This window comes from Dipodomys merriami, unplaced genomic scaffold (assembly GCF_024711535.1).
Source record: "Dipodomys merriami isolate MVZ:Mamm:240054 unplaced genomic scaffold, mDipMer1.0.p SCAF_28, whole genome shotgun sequence".
Lineage (NCBI taxonomy): Eukaryota > Metazoa > Chordata > Mammalia > Rodentia > Heteromyidae > Dipodomys > Dipodomys merriami.
In genome coordinates this window covers 436,977-457,700 of record NW_027204270.1, presented here as the reverse complement: position 1 = coordinate 457,700, position 20,724 = coordinate 436,977, and the positions used below count along the sequence as shown (strand labels likewise).

The following is a 20,724-nucleotide window of genomic DNA, read 5'->3' as shown; positions in this document are numbered from 1 at the left end:
TTTATTGGAGATAGGAGTCTCACGGTCTCTCCTGCCCGGGCTGGCTTTGAACCGCGATCCTCAGATCTCAGCCTCCTGAGTAGCTAGGATTACAGGCGTGAGCCACCAGCGCCCGGCTTCCCTGAGCTTCTTTTGCTCAAGGCTAGCACTCTACCACTTGAGCCACAGCACCACTTCCAGCTTTTCTGTGTATGTGATGCTGAGGAATGGAACCCAGGGCTTCAAGCATGCTGGGCAAGCACTCTACCACCAAGCTGCATTCCCAGCAGGCCTTTCCTATTCCTGATGTGTGCTGTGTTCCATCCTGGTCTGTCTTTGTCTACCAGTGACTTCTCTATACTAGCATCTCTAAACAGTCCCTGGACTCCGGAGACTGGGGACAACTGCAGAAAATTTGAGCCTCCTTGGACAGTGCCATTCCTGGGAGTACTTGGGAGGAGGGACTGGTGGGACCCTAGCCCCTCCACTGAGAGGGGACAGAGTGGTTCTGTCAACCCAAGTTGCTTGCCATCTGGCAGTTGTGGCCTCTGTGGTTCTTGACTGATAGAATCCTCATTCCCTAGTCTGTCATGGTCTTGACCCTTGGCCTGACTCCCCAGGGACTAGGGTTCTGCAGCCAGTTCATATCCATGACACTTAAGAGATTGCTGCAGCCCTGGAAATAGCTGCAGTCTGTGAAGTTTTCCTGAGTTGTTATTGCCCAAGGCCACCCCTCTACCTCACTTACTGGGGGCTCTGAGCAGATTGTTACCCCTCCTCAGCCAAGCACTAAGAAGTTTGCAGCATCTTGCAAACCCTGCTATGGGCTGGCCTAATGGTCCCCTATCCTCACACAGGTAGGGGGACAGCTGATGGCAGCCCACAGTATAATAACTAGGACATGCTGGGTCAATCATAAGCCCAACCTTGTGGTCCATCCTGTAGTCAGCAAGAGATGTTTGGGCCCTAGCTGCCTAAGAAAATTCACCCTGGGCCAGTTGCTGTTGGCTCACGCCTGTAATCCTAGCTACTCAGGAGACTGAGATCTGAGGTTCATGGTTGACAGCCAGGCTGGGCAGGAAAGTCCTAACACTCTGATCTCCAATAAACCACCAGAAAATTGGAAGTGGTGCTGTGGCTCAAGTGGTAGAGCATTAGCCTTGAACTGAAGAGCTGAGGAACAGCTCCCAGGCCCAGAGTTTAAGCCCCATGACCCAAAACAAAAAAAAGAAAATTCACCCTGGTGTTCTGCTTTTACCCTTGTCTAAATACTAGCCTTGCTGGTCAGCTGTCAACAAGCTGCTCCATAGATGAGTTCATGTTGCCAACATCATTTGATGTTTTTCCTTGGAGTTGTTTCTTTTTTTTCTTTTTGTCAGTCGTGGCTCTTGAACTGTGGGCAAGCGCTCTACCACTTGAATCACATTATCATTTCCTGTTTTCTCGTGGTTAATTGGAGATAAGAGTCTTACAGATCTGGGCACCAGTGGCTCACGCCTATAATCCTAGCTACTCACGAGGCTGAGATCTGAGGATTGAGGTTCAAAGCCAGCACAGGCAGGAAAGTCCATGAGACTCATGCAGATAGGAGGATCCAGGCTTATGCTTGTCAAAAGTTAGCATGATGGCTGGGAATGTGGCTTAGTGGCATAGTGCTTGCCTAGCATGAGGCCCTGGGTTCAATTCCTTAGTACTACATAAACAGAGCCAGAAGTGTCACTGTGGCTCAAGTGGTAGAGTGCTAGCCTTGAGCAAAAGTAGCTTAGGGACAGTGCGCAGGCCCTGAGTTCAAGCCCTAGGACTGGCCATAAAAAAAATCATGAGACCCTATCTCAAAAACAAGAGAAAGCCGGGCGCTGGTGGCTCACGCCTGTAATCCTAGCTACTCAGGAGGCTGAGATCTGAGGATCGCGATTCAAAGCCAGCCTGGGCAGGAGAGACCGTGAGACTCCTATCTCCAATAAACCACCAGAAAACCGGAAGTGGCGCTGTAGCTCAAGTGGTAGAGCGCTCGCCTTGAGCTGAAGAGCTGAGGGACAGCGCCCAGGCCCAGAGTTCAAGCCCCACGACCGACCAAAAAACAAGAGGAATAAGCCAGGCGCTGCTAGCTCACACCTAAAATTCTAACTTCTCCAGAGGCTGAGATCTGAGAATCAAGGTTCAAAGCCAGGTTGGGCAGGAAAGTTCTTGAGACTATCTCCAAAAAGTCCCGAAGTAGAGCTGTGGCTCAAGAAGCATAATGCTAGAGCATGAAAGCTCAGGGACCAGCACCCAGGCCATGAGTTCAACCCCGGGACCTAGTCATACATGGTTGCACATGTGCATGTGCACACACAAAAGGAATAGGAGCATGCCTCAAATATTAAAGAGTTCTTGGCAAGCACAAAACTCTGAGTTCATCCCCAGTACTGTGGGGTAGGGTGGGATGGGGGTAAATCCAGTGCTGAACAGATCCCACTTCTGATGTCCCTCCAACTATTGCACTTCTATAGAAAAGCTTGGGGTGGGGTGGGGGGGCGGCTGGTAGCTCAGCGGTAGAGTGCTTGCCTTGCAAGCATGAGGCCCTGGGTTCGATTCCTCAGCACATAAGCAAAAAGAAAAAAGCCGGAAGTGGCGCTGTAGCTCACGTGGTAGAGCGCTCGCCTTGAGCTGAAGAGCTGAGGGACAGCACCCAGGCCCAGAGGTCAGGCCCCACGACCAACCAAATAAAAAAAAACAGAAAAGCTTCGGGAGGCAAGTGGATGTTTTGGAAAAACCGTAACTTTGTGAAATACTCTGTGTGTGTGAGCGCCAGAGACAGATACTGGGGCCTGAACTCGGCCTCGCAGCTCTCGGCCTCCTGAGCAGCTAGGGTCACTAGGGACCAACCAGCAACCCTGCTGTGTGTGCTCTCCTTGATCAGCTACATCTGGTTACGAAGACCCGGGGCCGGGCGCCTCGGGAGGCTGAGATCTGAGGATCGCGGCTCCAAGCCAGCCGGGGCGGGAGAGTCCAGACTCGTCATAAGCCGCTAGAAAACCGGAAGTGGCGCAGTGTCTGAAGCGGTAGAGCGCTGGCCTTGAGCTGGAGAGCTGAGGGACAGCGCCCGGGCCCAGAGTTCAGGCCCACGACCGACAAAAGAGGAAAAGCGAGGTGACCGTCAGCGGCGGTAGGCGGTGCAGGGTGCGGGCGGCGAGCCCTGCGGGGACGTGCAGGCCCTAGTCCGAGCCGACCCCGAGGCCACTTCCGTCTCCGCGCCCTACCTCGCCCGGAAGCCACGCAACGGCCGCGCATGCTCAGAAATCCCTAGGCATGATGGGAAGTGTGGTTTTCTTGCCTCTGAGGGAGAGACGCAAAACTGACGTGCGGAGAGGGCTTGGCGGAAGGGGCGGCCCCTCGGGCCGGAAGCCGGTGCGGAGTGACGGAGCTGGGGACGCCAGGGGGCGCTGGCCGGGGAGCGCGTGTGAGGCCGGACCGGAAGTGCCTGAGCCCGGCGGCCGAGGGGTGAGTTCGAGCCTCCGGACGGGCCTGCGGGTCGGGAGTCGCGCGGGCCGGGCCTGGCTCCCGGCGGCATGTTCCTGGCGCGCCTGACTCCCCGGCTGATCAGGGCTGTGCCCTGGACAGGTAAGGGCCGGGGCGGACGGGGAACGCGGGGCCCGAGGCCCGGCCCGACCCCGCCGTGGAGCCTCGCCGCCGGAGGCTCGGGCTTCCGAGCGCTGCGGGAGAATGCGGGCCGCGAACGGGCAGCGCGCGGGCCCTCCGCGCGGGTCCCCGCCCGGCGGCGTCTCGGTGGTGATTGGTGGTGTCTCCCCGCAGGCCGCAGCCGGCCCTGGCCCATCTCAGCGGCGCTAGGCAGCCGCGCTTGCCGGTTCCCCTACGGCTTGCAGCCAGTCGGCCTGAGTAGGGCTGCCTCCCTCCCTGGCAAGGGGGTCCAGCTGGCGCCCGAGGAGTTGCTGGTTCCCAGGAAGATGGCCATCAGCCCCCTGGAGAGCTGGCTGACGGTGCGATACCTGTTCCCCAGACTGGATGCTGGAGCCCCCGTGTCAGAGGCTCCAGCCCACTCGTGTGAGTGTCCACCACCGAGCCTGGTGGAGGAGGAGATCCCGCAGGGCGATAGATACACACTTCCGATACAGTGCAAAAATGTTCTGAAGATCCGCCGTCGGAAGATGAACCATCACAAGTACCGCAAACTGGTCAAGAGGACCCGGTTCCTTCGGCGCAAGGTTCGAGAAGGACGTCTGAAACGAAAGCAGGTGAGTGTGGGCTCCTGCTTGGGTTTGGATTGTTCAAAGTAGCTGAGAGGCTGGGATGGCAGCTCAGTGGTCGAGTGCTAGCCTTGAGCAAAAGCAGCTCAGGGACAGTGCCCAGACCCTGAGTTCAAGCCCCAGGACTGGCAGAAAAAGAAAAAGGGCTGAGAATGCATAGTTTTGTCAAGAATCGGTGTTCAACTCTTTTGCCCTTGCAGACCAAGTTTGAGAGAGACCTGAAGCGCATCTGGCTGAAGGCGGGCCTCAAGGAGGCCCCTGAGGGCTGGCAGACCCCCAAGATCTATGGGAAGAACAGATGAGCCTGGGATCCCATTCTCCTGCCCCACCCGATTTCTACTGGTGACTTGTTTTAATAAAGCTTGGGGGGACCCAGTTGTCCCAGGCTGGCCCAGAGCCTCTTCTGCGCGGTAGGTGCTCTTGAAGTGTAGGCGGTCTCTGTGTTGGGCTCCCAGGGCTGTGGGGTGACTGGTTGGCTGCCTCTTGCACCAGTGGCCCTCACCCTCTATCTTAGATACACTGGGTCTGGAAGAACAACTTTCCTGATTATGTCTAGTTTGGTCCCTGTGCCCATCTCTGGGGAGTCAGATCTTGGTATGTGCAGAAATGGCAGTGTTCCCAGGTTGGCACTGAGGCTAGGGAGTACCTACATGAGAAGTAATAATATTTCCTGTTTGAGGGGGTTGGGATGGGCTCACTGGTGAGAGGAATGGTCCGGAAGTGCACATGGTGCCCTGTAAGTTCTGTGTCCTCTGAGGCAGTCATCAGGGAGAGGGCATTACATGGCTGTCGGCCTTCCCAAGTTACCTTGTAGCCTCTATTGGCTCCTTAAGACCACCACGTCCTGGGGTCCTCAGTGGGAATGGAGGCTGACCCAGAGGGATAGCCTGGAGCCTTTCAAAGAGCTATGTTTTGAATGGTTCTGGGTGGAGGCTTGGTGAGGAAGTTGGTCGGTCATGGGCCTTGAACTCTGTGCCTGGGCGCTGTCCCTCAGCTCTTCAACTCAAGGCTAGCGCTCTACCACTTGAGCCACAGCGCCACTTCCGGCTTTCTGATGGTTTATTGGAGATAAGAGTTTCATGGACTTTCCTGCCTGGGCTGGCTTTGAACCTCGATCCTCAGATTTCAGCCTCCTAAGTAGCTAGGATTACAGGCGTAAGTCACTGGTGCCTGGCAGGAAGGATGCTTTTTATGGAGGTTGAAGAGGCTCGGAGTCTTAGCTTGAGGCAGAGACTTGGGTGGTTCCAGGTTGCGGTCTGTTGTGCCCCACCTCCACCCTCCACTTCCTAATAGGAGGAACATATCACTGAGTAGTTGAAGCCTGGAAGAGACTGTGTGTGGTAACTGGGCTATAGCAGGAGGCCACCAGGAATGCCCGACGGCCTTCCTATTCACCCCGCTCTCCCCCGACATCCCAGTCACGCATAGGAATTGAGTTACCTCTGGGGCAAGGGCTGCGTCACCATCGCTTCACACACTAGGGTCAGGTTCTCTTCACACACTAGGGTCAGGTCCTCTCATTAGGACTCTGAGAACTTTTTTTTTTTTTTTTTTGGCTACAGAAACATATTTGGCCAGGCACTGGTGGCTCCCACCTATAATCTTAGCTACGCAGGCAGCTGAAATCTGAGGATCGAGGTTCAAAGCTAGCCCAAGAGAAAAGTCTTAGGTGATTTATCGCCAATTAAGTAGCTCCCCAAAATAAAAAAGCTCAGCAAGACAGCCCCTCAGACACTGAGTTCAAACCCTAGGACCAGCACAAAAAAAGGAAGAAACTTGTTGGAGTTTGTTTGTTTGTTTCTTTCTTTCTTTTTTTGGTCAGTAAGTGGGACTTGAACTCTGTGCCTGAGCGCTGTCCCTCAGCTCTTCAGCTCAAGGCAAGCGCTCTACCACTTGAGCCACAGTGCCACTTCCGGTTTTCTGATGGTTAATTGGAGATAAGAATCTCATGGACTTTCCTGCCCGGGCTGGCATTGAACAGCAATCATCAGATCTCAGCCTCCTGAGTGGCTTGAGCCACTGGCACCTGGCACTTGTTGGAGTTTCTGCACATTGGTAGTCTCAGTGGTGGTGGTGGTGGTGGTAAATAGGTTTCTAAACAGCACAGTTTCCCTGTGTGAGCAGGGTGAGGCTGGGTCTGTATGGGTCTGTATGCAGAGAGGCCTGGAGTCTGCAGCTGAGGGGGCTGTGCCTGTACCGTGACCACCAGGTGGCAGCAGCCAGGCTCTTGGCCGCTGCTGGGCCTTGGTGGATGAGGATCTGAACAGCTGGCAGGAAGCTGTCCCAGGCAGGGCTATGGCACCCTTCCCAGCAAGCCAGACAGGTCCAGGGCCTGGGGCTCAGCGGTTGAATGGCCCCTGGAGCTCGCCCTCTAGCAGTCAGGCCTGAGAGGCCCCCCCTCCCGGCAGCCTCTGCCTGCTGTGAGCAACTTTGGCTGGCGTCTCCGGCTACTGAACAACTGCTCCTGGTATTTCCTTCCAGCCTGGCTTCAGGAGCTGCCCTGTGGGGGAGGAGAAAGGGGGGGGGGAGTTAAGCCACCTGGAGCCCAAGCCTCCATTTGAGCAGGGAGGCCTGTGTAGATCCACCCCTAGGCCCTATCTTCAACATGGTGCCAGGCCAGGGGAGCCACTCTGCCTTGTAAGCCTCCTCTAAAGCTGAGTAGACCCCACCCCTTGAGGGTGCTTCTCCAAGCCCTCCTCCCTGCTTTCAGGCAGTGTCTGGGTTTGGTGGTGGTGGTTGTAGGTTTTTTTTGTTTTGTTTTGTTTTGTCGGTTGTGGGGCTTGAACTCTGGGCCTGGGCGCTGTCCTTCAGCTCAAGGCGAGTGCTCTATCACTTGAGCCACAGCACCACTTCCAGTTTTCTTTTTTTTTTTTTTTTTTTGCAGTCGTGGGTCCTGAACTCTAGGCCTGGGTGCTATCCCTCAGCTCTTCAGCTCAAGGCTAGCACTCTACCACTTGAGCCACAGCGCCACTTCCAGCTTTTTTTTTTTTCTGCTTATGTGGTGCTTAGGAATCGAACCCAGGGCCTCCTGCATGCAAGGCAAGCACTCTACCACTGAGCCACCTTCCCAGCCCCCACTTCCAGTTTTCTGATGGTTTATTGGAGGTAAGAGTCTCTCCGACTTTCCTGCCCAGGCTGGCTTTGAACCACAATCCTCCAATATCAGGCTGAGTGGCTAGGATGACAGGTGTGAGCCACCAACACCCAGCAGTGTGTCCTTTTTTTGTCTGGGGTTGGCCTTGATTTTCCTGCTGCAGCCTTGAAGGTGGCTGGGATTATAGATGTATGCCATCATACCCTGTGTATTTGCCAGGTGGCACTGACTTGCTGAGTAGCTAGAAGTATCCCCTTCCTGACCCAGAGCAGTGCTGCTTAGCTGGGTCCTGCAGATGTGGAGACACCATTCGATTACTACAGTGGGGAGCATTTTATTTTTTGTGTCATGAAACTTGAACTCGGGGCCTGCGTGCTGTCCCTGAGCTCTTCTGCTCAAGGCTACCATTCCACCTCTTTGAGCCACAGCCCCACTTCTGATTCGGTGGTTAATTTGGGGTAAAAGTCTCATGGCTTTCCCTGCCCAGGCTGGCTTTGGACCACAATCCTCAGATCTCAGCCTCCTGAGTAGCTGGGATGACAGGCCTGAGCCACCGGTGCTTGGCTCCTAGAATCGGTACTCTGGTGAGATCCTTGCTCCCCCCTGCTGGGCTGATACTAGAGCTGGCCTCTTCCGCCAGGCACACCCTGCCTGCGGTGGCTTAGCAGCCTTTGTGCTCAGCCAAGCCCTCAGCAGAGACTCTGGGTGTTATTATTATCTCTGTGGCTCCTCCCAGGCCACCAGAGGTACCCCACACCACTTGGCCTCCTCCCTGCGGGCCAGCCCCGCAGGGGTGCATGGCCTTCCTTGGTTCTGAGCAGAGGCAGGGCAAGTGCAGGTGGGGGCTGCTAGGCCGCCTGTGTGGTATGGCCCATCCTCTGCTCTCCCTGCCCCTGGCCTCTGCTAGTGGAGGTCAAGGGTTGGGCTCTGGCTGAGGCTGTGAGAGTGGTACCTTCCGCATCCAAGGCTAGGAGCTTGCAGGTTCTCCAGGAGTTCACCCCTGCATGCAGTGCAGTGGGAGTTGTGAGTTTGGGTCTGAAGAGGGCCTTGGCCAGCTCAGAAGCTCGCACGGGATGCAGCATGGCTGTGCAAAGCAAGCCTTTTAGTGTCTGGAAGCTGCGTCTGGTGAGGTGATCAGTCCTGCAGAAGCGGGCCTGGGGAGGGAGGCTTGAGCCTTTGCTGTCCCTCTACCCTGATGGAGGTAGGGAAGTGTCCCAGTGCCACGGCTGGAGCACACACACTCCAGCTCACAGCCCCCAGCACGGGGAGCCCTAGCTGAACCCTCAAGGGTGGAAGGGACTGGGTGCTGGTGGCTGGCTCGTGCCTGTCATCCTAACTACTCAGATCCGAGGATCCCAACTCCAGGACAGCCTGGGCAGGAAAAGTCTAGGAAACCCTTGTCTCCATTGGCAAAAAAAACAGAAGTAGAACTTTGGCTCAAGTTGTAGACACTGGCCTTGAGGGAAAAAAAAGCCCAGGAACAGTACCCAGGCCCTGGGTTCAAGCCCCAGAACCAGTACAGAAAAATAAGGGTTTCATGGACTTTCATGCCCCAGCTGGCTCAAACCGTTTCTTGGATCTCAGCTTCCTGAGTAGCTAGGATTACAGGCATGAACCACCAGTGTCTAGCTTATTTTTTCCCCATTTTTTCATATTTACTTACTTTTGCCAGTCCTTAGGATCATAGTTTGAAGCCAGCTCAGACAGAAAAATCGGAGACTCATCTCCAATTAACACCAAAAAGTCAGAAATGGAGCTGTGGCTCAAGTGATTGAGCACACTAGCTCAGTAACAGCGCCTAGACCCTGAGTTCAAGCCCCAGGACAGGTGCATGCACACACACAGAGCAGCAGCAGATTCAGTGTTGTGAAGAGTACAGTCAGAGGGGTCATTGAAGGATGGGCATGACGGGACCCAGGATGGCCGTGGTCAGTGTGAGGGGGGTCATCTAGCACCACTACCCACCTATGGTGTGCTTCTAGCCACTAGTTGTTTTGTTTTGTTTTGGTCGGTCCTGGGCCTTGAGCTTGGCCTGGGCGCTGTCCCTCAGCTCTTCAGCTCAAGGCTAGCGTTCTACCACTTGAGCCACAGTGCCACTTCCTGTTTTCTGGTGGTGTATTGGAAATAAGAGTTTCAAGAAGTACAAGTTGTCATGTTGAAAACTAACTTTACAACTTTGGGGGGGAGGGGATTGGGTGGGGTGGCGGGGAGAGGCTGGGAAGGGATGTAAAGGGTAAACAAAGGAGGAGGCTGCAATGCTTGATAAGAAATGTACTCATTATCTTGCCCATGTAATTGTAACCCCTCTGTACAGTATGTTCACAATAAAAAATAACAATAAGAGTTTCACAGACTTTCCTGCCTGGGCTGGCTTTGAACTGTGATCCTCAGATCTCAGCCTCCTGAGTAGCTAGGATTACAGGCATGAGCCACCAGTGCCCGGCTAGCCACTAGTGTTTTTTTGGGGGGAGTCCAGTCGTGGGGCTTGAACTCTGGGCCTAGGCGCTGCCACAGCGCCACTTCTGGCGTTTTTCTTCTTGCTTATGTGGTTCTGAGGAATCGAACCCAGGGCCTCAGGCATGCAAGGCAAGCACTCTACCACTGAGCCACCTTCCCAGTCCCTAGCTATTAGTTTTTAACGTGACTCTCATTTCACAAAAGCTACAAGAAACATCTGGAAATTTTCTTTTTTTTTTTTTTCTTTTTCTTTTTTGGCAGTATGGGTCTTGAACTCTGGGCCTGGGTGCTGCCCCTCAGCTCTTCAGCTGAAGGCAAATGCTCTACCGTTTGAGCCACAGCACCACTTTTGGTTTTCTGGTGGTTAATTGGAGATAAGAGTTTCAGGGCTGGGAAGGTGGCTCAGTGGTAGAGCGCTTGCCTTGCATGCATGGGCCCTGAGTTCAATTCCTTAGCACCACATAAGCAGAAAAAGCAGGAAGTGGTGCTGTGGCTCAAGTAGTAAAATGCTAGCCTTGAGCTGAAGAGCTCAAGGATGGCACCCAGGCCCAGAGTTCAGGCCCAATGACCAACAGAAAAAAAAAACAAAAAAAAAACAGAAAATAAAAAAAGGTCAATTGATTTAAAAAAAAAAGTTTCACTACAGTGGGACATGAGCCGGGCACCCGTGGCTCACACCTGTCATCCTCAGGAGGCTGAGATCTGAGGATCAAGGTTAAAAGCCAGCTGGGACACGAACGTCTGTGAGACTTTTATCTCCAATAAACCTCTAGAAAACTGGAAGTGCTGCTTGGCTCACATGCTTGAGTGCTAGCCTTGAACTGAACAGCTGAGGGATGGTGCCCAGGCCCAGAGTTCAAGCCCCATGACTGACAAAATTTCACGGACATTCCTGCCCAGGCAGGCTTTGAACCAAGATCCTCAGATTGCAGCTTCCTGAGTAGCTAGGATTACAGGTGTGAGCCACCAGTGCCCACCTGCCCGTTTGTCATCAGAGGCAATTCAGGCAATGATATTAATGTGATATATCCATTGTGTTATATAACAGCTTCATATAGTAAAGGAAAACGAAGGCTTAAGTTGTTCCTCAGTAAGAATATGTGAATATAAGTATTCATTGAAAGGTATATTAATGTTGTTGAACTGAGAAAGTATAATAATGAAAAGCCAAAGCCTGCCCAACTCCCCTTTGACCTCGGTAACTCCTCCATGACTTACTTTGTTTTACCTCCTGGTTGGTACTTGGAAGGGGACAGATGTTCCCAGCAGCTCCTTTTAGACAGTGTGACCAGGACCTAAGCTGTCGCTGATGGCCACTGTTCCTCAGAGGTCTCCAACGGCACCCAATTTTGCCTCCTAAAATTCAGTTCCCGAATTCACAGCATGAAAAGATGATCTGTCAAGCTAAGGGTGGCGGTACCTGCCTGTAATCCCGGCTCCTGCATCTGGCATGAGTTAGTTTGACATACCTGCTTGTTCTCATCTGGGGAGGACTCCTTGCTGGGGAGGGGGGGTGGGGGGAGGACTCCATCCGGTGGGGGGGGGTGGGGGGGAGGACTCCATCCGGTGGGGGGAGGGGGGGAGGACTCCATCCGGTGGGGGGTGGGGGGAGGACTCCTTGCTGGGGGGGGAGGACTCCATCCGGTGGGGGGAGTCTTTCCTGTGGGGAGGATTCCATCCAGTGGGGGGGGGTGGGGGGAGGTCTCTATCCGGTGGGGGGGGGTGGGGGGAGGTCTCTATCTGGTGGGGGGGAGGGGGGGAGGACTCCATCTGGTGGGGGGTGGGGGGAGGACTCCATCTGGTGGGGGGAGGGGGGGAGGACTCCATCCGGTGGGGGGTCTTTCCTGTGGGGAGGATTCCATCCAGTGGGGGGGGGTGGGGGGAGGTCTCGACTCCATCCAGTGGGGGGTCTTTCCTGTGGGGAGGTCTCCTCAGGGGTGGAGGCCTTTTCTTTTGTTTTTTTTTTGGGGGGGGTGGTCCGGTCGTGGGGCCTGGGCGCTGTCCCTCAGCTCTTCAACAGAAGGCTAGTACTCTACCACTTGAGCATCAGCCCCACTTCCAGCTTTTTCTGCTTATGTGGTGCTGAGGAATGGAACCCGGGGCCTCATGCATGCAAGGCAAGCGCGCTACCACGGAGCCACCTTCCCAGCCCCTGGAGGCCTTTCCTGTGGGAGGACTCCTCATCTAGGAAAGGGAAGACACGCCTGTAGAGTTTTCCGTCTGTCTGAAGGACAGCCGGTTCTGATCTAAGGCAGTAAGATAATGACAAGGGGACAGAAACCTATGATACCAACAAAGGTGGAAGGCTCAGGTTCACCTGTTACACGCATGTGTGTCAGTGCTTCAGTCAGGGCCAGGCCTGTGGGTCACCTATAGTCCTAGCTACTCAGGAGGCTGAGAGCTTAGCAACAAGGCTAAGCAAGTGAGAGGCCCTAGGTTCAAACACACAGGAAATACTGTTTTATGCGTTGGGTGGGCCTTGGGCCATTGGCTTAGGACTCTGAGGGTGCTTGGACACAGAGACCGAGCCTGAGTCCTGGATCACCTCGCTTCCCGCACCCGAGACAAGCAATGAACCCTGAATGGGAGTCGGCTAGCCACATCGCAGGCGTGGCCTCCCAAGGCCCCCCTCCCACAGGAGCTCTCTGTAGCTCAGGCTGGCCGTGGGGCTCTGTCCTGCTGCTCAGCCCCCTGTGTGCCGGATGGCAGGTGTGAGCCCCACTCCCAGCCTTGAGCACCCCTTTGCTCCAACTTTCTCATGGTAGGAGCTTCATACACAGGAAATGTATTCCAAGACAAGTGAGGTATAGAAACAAAGTGTTTTGGTTGGTTGTAGGACTTGAACCTAGGGCTAGGCACTGTCCCTGAGCCTCTTCAGCTCAAGGCTAGCGCTCTACCACTTGAGCCACAGCACTGCTTCCGGTTTTTAGTGGTTCACTGGAGATAAGATTCTCATGAACTTTCCTGCCCAGGCTGGCTTTGAACCATGATCCTCAGATCTCAGCCTCCTGAGTAGCTAGGATGACAGGCATGAGCCACGGGCGCCCAGCTTGCCCAGGTAACTGACTGCCTCCCAAGGCAGCCTCTGTGGAAGGAGGGTCACGAGGCCAGCCTGCTGAGTGGTACACGCCCCTACTCAGCATTCTAGAGGTTGAGAGCAGGAGGTCTGAGAGCTCTGGGCCAGACCCAGGGCAGAGGTTGGGGTCCTGCTTAGCACTGTCCCCAGTGTGTAGGGCAAGACTTGGCATATAGTGCCTGTGTGCTCGCCAAATGCACATCTTCATGATGCACAGCACGTGTGAGCCACTGTCCGTTCTGTTTTTTTTGGTCAGTCGTGGGGCTTGAACTCTGGGCCTGGGCGCTGTCTCTCAGCTCCTCAGGTCAAGACGAGCACTCTACCACTTGAGCACTGTGCCGCTTCCGGCTTTTTCTGCTTATGTGGTGCTGAGGAATGGAACCCAGGGCCTCATGCATGCGAGGCAAGCGCTCTACCACTGAGCTACCTTCCCAGCCCCCCCCCCCCCCCCCGCTCTGCATTTCTTTCTTTTTTTTTTTTTTTGCTTATGTGGTGCTGAGGAATTGAACCCAGGGCCTCATGCATTGCAAGGCAAGCACTCTACCACTGAGCCACCTTCCCAGCCCCCCCCCCCCCCCCCCCCCCCGCTCTGCATTTCTTATATGACCATTGTAGGGGAATCTAGAGAGAGAGGAAGAGAGTGTGCCTGGGGCTGTGGTTTTTCTTCCCAGTGATCCGAACTGCCTGGAATGTCCGGAGTCACTAGGAATCAGAGCCAACCCTGAATTCTCAGTTTTTGAGCCCAGTGGGCTGGCTGACCCCGTGTCCCAATACGCCCTAGAAGAGGAGGTGGGTCCAGGGTTCTGGGCTGAGGCTTGGCCAGAGCACTATGAGGTCTGTGGTTTTGTCCTGGCCTGTCTTCTTCCTGAAGGAGCAAAGAGGCCAGGCGGGGCTGAGACGCAAGGCTGCATGTCCGCAGAGGAGTAAGCAGCCGAGGGGGACTGGGCTGGGAAGAGCAGCAGGGGCTCTAGGAGGGGCAATGTCCTGGCGGGCAGCCCAGGCTGCCCTTGCGCCTCTGCTCTCATCTGTGCTATTTCCTGCCGAGGATGGGCAGGCATGAGCCTCTGCTGCCCATCCTGGCTTTGCTGGCTGGAAGCAGGGAGGGAGAGGGGGTCAGCAGGCCCCACGTGGCTCTTGCAGGAGCTATGTGTCTCCCAGACATTAGCTTCTGGCCTGTGTCCTGCAGCTTGCCTACTGGAGTCTGAGCCCCGCCCCCAGCAAGCTGGGCCCCCATCAAAGGTGTGGACCAGGGTCTCAGCCTCCTTCTAGCTCAGAACCGGGAGATGAACCCTGCTTCCCTCTCAGTCCTGCACCCAAATCCAGGTCCTTTCTCGGCCTGGAGAGCCAGGGGCTAGGCCGTCTCTGCCTCCAGCCTGCTTCTCCACACTGCCTGGATGCTCTTCCTCTGTGAGGAGCAGGACACGTGAGCTGGAGCCTCCACAGCCCTGGATGGGCAGCAGGGCTGGACCGCTAAGGATGACCAGGACTGGGTGGAGACTTTGTCTGCGGGCGGCACCGCACTAATGGAAACCAGTTAGGAAAACAAGTGGAGAGGCCAGGAGAGGCTTGTTTTTCCAGAATGAAAGGCCTAGGCAGGAATTAGGGGGTGAGCACCCAAGTTCCAGCTCTACCGGCTGGAGTCCTGGAGAGGACATAAGTCTATGAGACTCTGGGGGCCCCCTCCTGCCTGCCCCCCACAGCTGCGGAGGCGGGCTTGGGGACTGGGCGGGGCTGAGGTGAGGACCCTTGAAATGACCAGCCCCTCCAGATGGGCAGGGACTCTGCAGAGGGCTTGTGTGGTTGTTTAGATTTTCCCTTTTCTTTCTTGTCCTGAGGTTTGCCTAACTAGCAGGGCGGATTGGTACACAGTGCCTGCTCTGTTATTTCGCATTTGTTTATGCGACGTTGTACATTTTCCCAGAGCCTCAAATCTGTGCTTTCTGTTGGCAGGGGGAAGGGGAGGGCTGTCCAATTCCCCCTCCCCCCAGTGGGGGTCTCTCAGAGCCCAGTCACCCAGGTCAGGTTTCAGGGCCTCTTAAGCTCTGCAGATGGGCAGCCCATGGCCTGGAAGAGCCCCCCACGCACTGACCCAGTGCCCGCCTCCCCCAGCCGGCTGCGCTTAGCCCTGAAGAGGACCCCTGGCCCCCAGGAAGGGGGGCCAGAGCTGGAAGAACACCCTAACCTGTGGGGACGATGCAAGAGGCATCCTGCAGGCGCGGGGGGGTGGGGCACGTGCCTGTCAGAGGCAGCCCCAGGCCGCAGGGTCCTTTCTACTGGAGTGAGGTGGTCACCCAGGTCAGGGGTTTGAGACTCCAGGCTTCGTCCTTCGGTGGGCCTGAGAGACGCTGCCCCAGGCCCGGCCTGCACCGCCCTGGCCTTCTCATTCCACCGAGGACTGACCCCCACCGTCCCTCCCCCTGGGGCAGTCCCGGGAGGGGGGAAGCCAAGGGGCTGGAGCGGCGGAGTGGGCGGGGTGAAGTCAGCGGGACTGCGGAGGGGAGGAGGGTGGGCTGTTTTCCTGAGAGCTGGAGCTGGAGTGAGACAAAGCAACGGGAGGAAGCGGCGCCGGGCGCTGGGCCGGCGCTATGGGGCTCCTGTCCTGCCTCCTGCTGTGGAAACTTGTGCTTCTGCAGAGTGAGTGCCGCGCGGGAGGGTGGGCTGGAGGGGGCAGCAGTGGGCCTGAGCAAACTTGGGTAGGGGCAAACGGGCTTGCCTGGGCCTGGGGCCCAGAGGTGGGGCACCCCCACAGGGGAGGGAGACGGCACAGATGTCTCAGGGGCCAGGGCGACCCTTGGCTCTCCCTGGAAGAGCTGGAGCGCCCTCCCTCCGTGATGGCTGGGCAGCAGCTCAGGCTCAGCACTCCCCAGAGGGGGTGCAGGGAGTGATCTGAATTTAGCCTGCAAACTGGGGCTCTCAGTCTGTCCCAGCCTCCTTCCAGGCGCACTGGCTTGCCCTAGCAGCCTGCTGACCGGACACATTCCTCTGGGAGTTCTGGGCACTCTGCCACTTCTCAGCCGCACTGGGTCCCCCCCTGCCGGGCCTGTGAGGAGCTCCGGGCTTGGGCTGGGAGGCCCCTGCAAGTACGCAGGCTGCCTTGTCAAGTGTCCTTGTCAGTCTGGGGCATCCTGGGCAGACCTGGTGTTGTGATGGTGATGCCGATACCGTGGTGTATGTGGCTGGCACAGACTCCAGAGCGGGGGTTGAGCCCCGGCCCAGCACTGCCCCGGGTCCTCGGCCTTCCAGTGAGCAGGACCAGGCTGACCCCACAGCAAGGAGGCAGGGAGGCAGGGAGGCATTGGACGTGAACTGGGCTGTGAACCATGTCCAGGAAACCGGGCAGGGTCCTGGCCTCTCCAACATCGCAACCACCTGTTCAGCGGTCATTACCGTGGTAGTGTGGCCCCGAGAGCCCCGTGGCCTCCCAGGGGCTCCTCTCAGCCCCCCTTCCCCTCCTTGCAGGCTCTGCACCTCTCCCGTCTGCAGGTAGGTACCAGCTGGGTCTGCGGGGCTCTCCCCACCCCAGGACACCCAGTTCTCCTTGCCCTTGTACCCAGGCTGGCCCCCTGACCCCTGTCCCCCCTGCCCTGCCAGGGCCCCCAGGCCCCCCTGACTCCCCTGCCCCACCAGGGCCCCCAGGCCCCCCCTGACTCCTGCCCTGCCAGGGCCCCCAGGCCCCCCTGACCCCTGCCCTGTTAGGGCCCCCAGGCCCCCCTGCCCTGCCAGGGCCCCCAGGCCCCCCTGACTCCTTCCCTGTCAGGGTCCCTGGGCCCCCCTGACCCCCCTGTCCCGCCAGGGCCCCCAGGCCCCCCTGAACCCCTGCCCCGCCAGGGCTCCCAGGGCCCCCTGACCCCCCTGTCCCTCCAGGGCCCCCGGGCCCCCCTGACCCCCCTGTCCCGCCAGGGCCCCCGGGTCCCCCTGTCCCTCCAGGGCCCCCAGGCACCCCTGACCCCCCTGTCCCGCCAGGGCCCCCAGGCACCCCTGACCCCCCTGTCCTGCCAGGGCCCCCGGGCCCCCCTGACCCCCCTGTCCCGCCAGGGCCCCCAGGCCCCCCTGATCCCCCTGTCCCTCCAGGGCCCCCAGGCCCCCCTGACTCCTTCCCTGCCAGGGTCCCTGGGCCCCCCTGACCCCCCTGTCCCACCAGGGCCCCCGGGCCCCCCTGACCCCCCCTGTCCCACCAGGGCTCCTGGGCCCCCCTGACCCCCCTGTCCCTCCAGGGCCCCCGCAGACCCCCTGACCCCCCTGTCCCTCCAGGGCCCCCGCAGACCCCCTGACCTCCCTGTCCCTCCAGGGTCCCCTGACCCCCCTGTCCCTCCAGGGCCCCCTGACCCCCCTGTCCCTCCAGGGCCCCCTGACCCCCCTGTCCCTCCAGGGCCCCCTGACTCCCCTGTCCCGCCAGGGCCCCCGCGGACCCCCGCGGCCGGCGGCAGCTCGGTGGTGTCCGAGGAGGCGGTGAGCGGGGCGGCGGGTGCCCCGGCGCTGCTGCGCTGCCAGAGCCCGCGCATGGTGTGGACGCGGGACCGGCTGCGGGACCGGCAGCGCGTGGTGCACTGGGACGTGCGCGGGGCCGGCGGCGCCGCGCGCCTGCTGGACATGGACTCGGCGGGCGAGCAGCGCGTGTACCGCGCCCGCGACCTCGGCCGGCTGCTGCTGGCGCCCTCCGCCTTCCTCGACGGCAACTTCTCGCTGCTCATCCGCGGTGGGGATCCGGGGGGCCGGGGCGGGGCGGGACGGCGTGAACGGAGGGCGGGACGAGGGACGGGACCGCGTGGACGGAGGGGGGACGGCGGGGACGGAGGGGGGACGGCGGGGACGGAGGGGGGACGGCGGGGACGGAGGGGGGACGGAGGCCCGGGCGCCAGGTCTGCGCGCGCAGCTCACGTGGGGCTTTTCCGGTCACCCCGCAGCGGTGGAGGACAGCGACGCGGGGCTGTACACCTGCAACCTGCACCACCACTACTGCCACCTGGACGAGAGGCTGGCCATCCGCCTGGACGTCACGGACGACCGTGAGCGGGCCCGCCCCCCGCCCCGAGCCCGGCCCCCCGCCCCCGCCCCCCGCTGCCCCGAGCCCGGCCCCCCGCCCCCCGCCGCCCCGAGCCCGGCCCCCCCCCCGCCCCGAGCCCGGCCCCCCGCCCCGAGCCCGGCCCCTCCCGCCCCGAGCCCGGCCCCCCGCCCCGAGCCCGGCCCCCCGCCCCCGTCCCGAGCCCGGCCCCCCGCCCGGCCCCGTCCCGAGCTCGCGCGGGCGCTGACCACCCCCCCCATCCCGCCCGCAGCCCGCGAGGCGCACGCGCACTGGGACGGCGAGAGGGAGGTGCTGCGGGCCGCCCGCGGCGCGCCGGCCCTGCTGCGCTGCGTGAACCGCGCGCCCGTGTGGACCGACCGGCACCTGGAGGAGGCGCAGCAGGTGGTGCACTGGGACCGGCAGCCGCCCGGGGTGCCGCACGACCGCGCCGACCGCCTGCTGGACCTGTACGCGTCGGGGGAGCGCCGCGCCTACGGGCCGCCGGGGCTGCGCGGGCGCGCGGCCGTGCGCGCCGACGCCTTCGCGCGCGGGGACTTCTCGCTGCGCATCGCCGCGCTGGAGCCGGCCGACGCGGGCACCTACTCCTGCCACCTGCACCACCACTACTGCGGCCTGCACGAGCGCCGCGTCTTCCACCTGCGCGTGCGCGAGCCGCCCGCGGGGCCGCCGCCCGACCCCGGCCACGGCTCGGGCGCGGGCCCGGCCCCGGACCCCACCCTGGCGCGGGGCCGCAGCGTCATCCACGTCGTCGTCCCCGAGGGCCGGGCCCACTTCTTCCAGCAGCTGGGCTACGTGCTGGCCACACTGCTGCTCTTCATCCTGCTGCTCATCACCGCGGTCCTGGTCACGCGCCAGCGCCGGCGCGGGGGTGAGGCCAGGCGGGGTGGGGTGCGGGGGTGAGGCGGGGTGGGGGGGCGAGGCGGGGGTGTGTGCAGGGGTGAGGCCCAGTGCCCCAGGGGAGGGCGTGGAGGGAGTTGATGAGGCCGGCACCCTGGGGAGGGCCTAGGGGGAGACCACCTAGAAAGACTGACAAGTCTCCCCCACAGGCTGCGAACACACAGACAAGCGGTCAGGGAAGGCAGAGAGGTGAGTGTCCCCTAACTACCCCCCTGCCCTGCCATGCCTTGCCTTGACCCGCCCCGTCTAAACTGCCACCTGCCCCTCCCAGGAAGGACGTGAAGGTGGTAGAGCTGTCTGTGTCTCCCTACAGGACTGAGGAAATCCAGCTAGGTAAGGGTGTGGGGGGACATGAAGACACGACCACCGTGCCCAGTCCGGGACCCCACGTACAGTCTCTGAGCAGGATCTCTCTCTCTCCCCTTGCTCTAGATTACAAAAACAACATCTTGAAGGAGAGGGCAGAGCTGGCTCACAGTCCCCTGTCTACCAAGAATATCGATTTGGACAAAGGTGAGCACCAGAAAGGAGACTCTACCACCCCCTCAGCCTGTCCCAGAGTTGAGTCCCAGGACTTCTGATCAGGAGCCTCCTGAAGATCTGCCCTATGTTTTCCCACTGGAACTAAGGGCAGAGGGTTGAAGCCAGCCATATCCTTGGATTCTAGAGCTCAGAAAGGAGTACTGCAAATAAAGCGACCCTGGCTGGCTACTGGCTGGACCAGCAGCCCTGCCTCCAAGGATGCCTGCCCACCCTCCAGAGGCCCTCCCTGGTTCCTCCCAGCGGCTGGTCCCGCTTGTCCTGGAGCTGGGCCTCGATTGGTAGGGCTGTTGTCTACACTTAGTTCTTCCAGGGGCCATCTTCATCTTCCAGAGCAACTGTGGGTTTCCTCGGACTCTGCCACAGCGTGGCTCCTGCCTTTGGGCCACACTTTCCCAACCATGGCCCTGCCCCAAGCTGTCATCCTGATGATGTCCAGGAAGCCCTTAGGCCCTCCAGATCTCTGCCCCCTCGAGGCAGGAAGCCACTCAGAGGGTCAGGCAGGACTGGAATCCTGGACTCAGTCCCAGTCCCCCACCTCCCTTCTGCTGGGGGACCCCAGGGGCTGCCCTCTCTCCTATGTGCACTGGGGACTCATAGGTCTTCCTAGGCGGCAGGGGCCGCCTTTCCCTTTCTCTGCTTTTAGCACCTTTTGCAGAAAATTTTCCTGGAGCTTTCCCCACACTCACTGAACTAACTCTACCTGACTTTTGGCCTTGACTTCTCCTATCCCTGGATGGAATCATTTGGCCAAACAGATTTGGCTGAGGAGGTGGGAGGTGCTCTGGAAGGCTCTTGGTGGCCTGTGTTCTGTGCTGCCACCCATGATGGGCAATCCACACATGCCCCTGCTGGGAGAACTGACACGTCACAATAAAGGACATATCTGGTTGTACACTTCGGCAATCTCCCTCTACTCTCCTGGAGGTGGTGGGGTGGGTTTGGGCCTTGGGAACCCCCAAGTGCACTCAGGCCAGGTGCTTCCTGTCTCCTTGACCAGGTCTGGGGCTGGACCCTCTGGGAATGTGGCATCTCAGGAGACACAGCAGCCAGTAAGGAAGGGGTTTCAGTTTCTGTTCTGAATGTTGGTTAGGATGTGGAGGGGGGTATGAAGACAGGGGACGAGGCCTGCTGGCTTTGTCCTCTGAGCAGAGTGGGCAGGAAAGTTTTACCCCTTGCAGGTGCAACCCTTTATGGAGTCAGGAAGGAGACTGTAATGGAAAAAGCTCCAGGTTGCAGGGCCTAGCAACAGAATGGGCACTGGTCCCCTTTGGCTCAGGCATGGTTAGGTGCCGGCTGCAGCCATGTTCTTGGCTGGGGTGGGGGAAGCTGAGAGCATCACAGGCCTGTGTCCTCACTCCGGCCTCCTTCAAGGCGCCCCGAGTAGTGGGGGCAGAAGAGGGTGGCAGTC

At 59.2% G+C, this 20,724-nt stretch overlaps 2 protein-coding genes across 3 annotated transcripts; both read left to right on the top strand.

The window, feature by feature from the left end:
* The first annotated feature begins 3,401 nt into the window (after positions 1-3,401).
* Positions 3,402-4,617, top strand: Aurkaip1 (aurora kinase A interacting protein 1). Its single transcript, XM_070037136.1, has 3 exons — positions 3,402-3,582; positions 3,775-4,214; positions 4,427-4,617. The coding sequence occupies exons 1-3, from the start codon at positions 3,531-3,533 to the stop codon at positions 4,526-4,528; spliced, it is 594 nt and encodes a 197-aa protein (XP_069893237.1). The 5' UTR covers positions 3,402-3,530; the 3' UTR covers positions 4,529-4,617.
* Positions 4,618-15,357: 10,740 nt separating this feature from the next.
* Positions 15,358-20,213, top strand: Mxra8 (matrix remodeling associated 8). 2 transcript variants are annotated; one of them, XM_070037104.1, is made up of 9 exons: positions 15,358-15,487; positions 16,313-16,336; positions 17,250-17,549; positions 17,758-17,859; positions 18,127-18,744; positions 18,923-18,962; positions 19,045-19,106; positions 19,206-19,286; positions 19,441-20,213. In XM_070037104.1, exons 1-9 carry the CDS (start codon positions 15,439-15,441, stop codon positions 19,464-19,466), a joined length of 1,302 nt encoding a protein of 433 aa, XP_069893205.1. In that variant the 5' UTR covers positions 15,358-15,438; the 3' UTR covers positions 19,467-20,213. The 2 variants fall into 2 exon arrangements, with proteins under 2 accessions (XP_069893205.1, XP_069893204.1); XM_070037103.1 differs by lacking the exon at positions 19,441-20,213 and having other exon boundaries at positions 19,206-19,434.
* Positions 20,214-20,724: the final 511 nt, after the last annotated feature.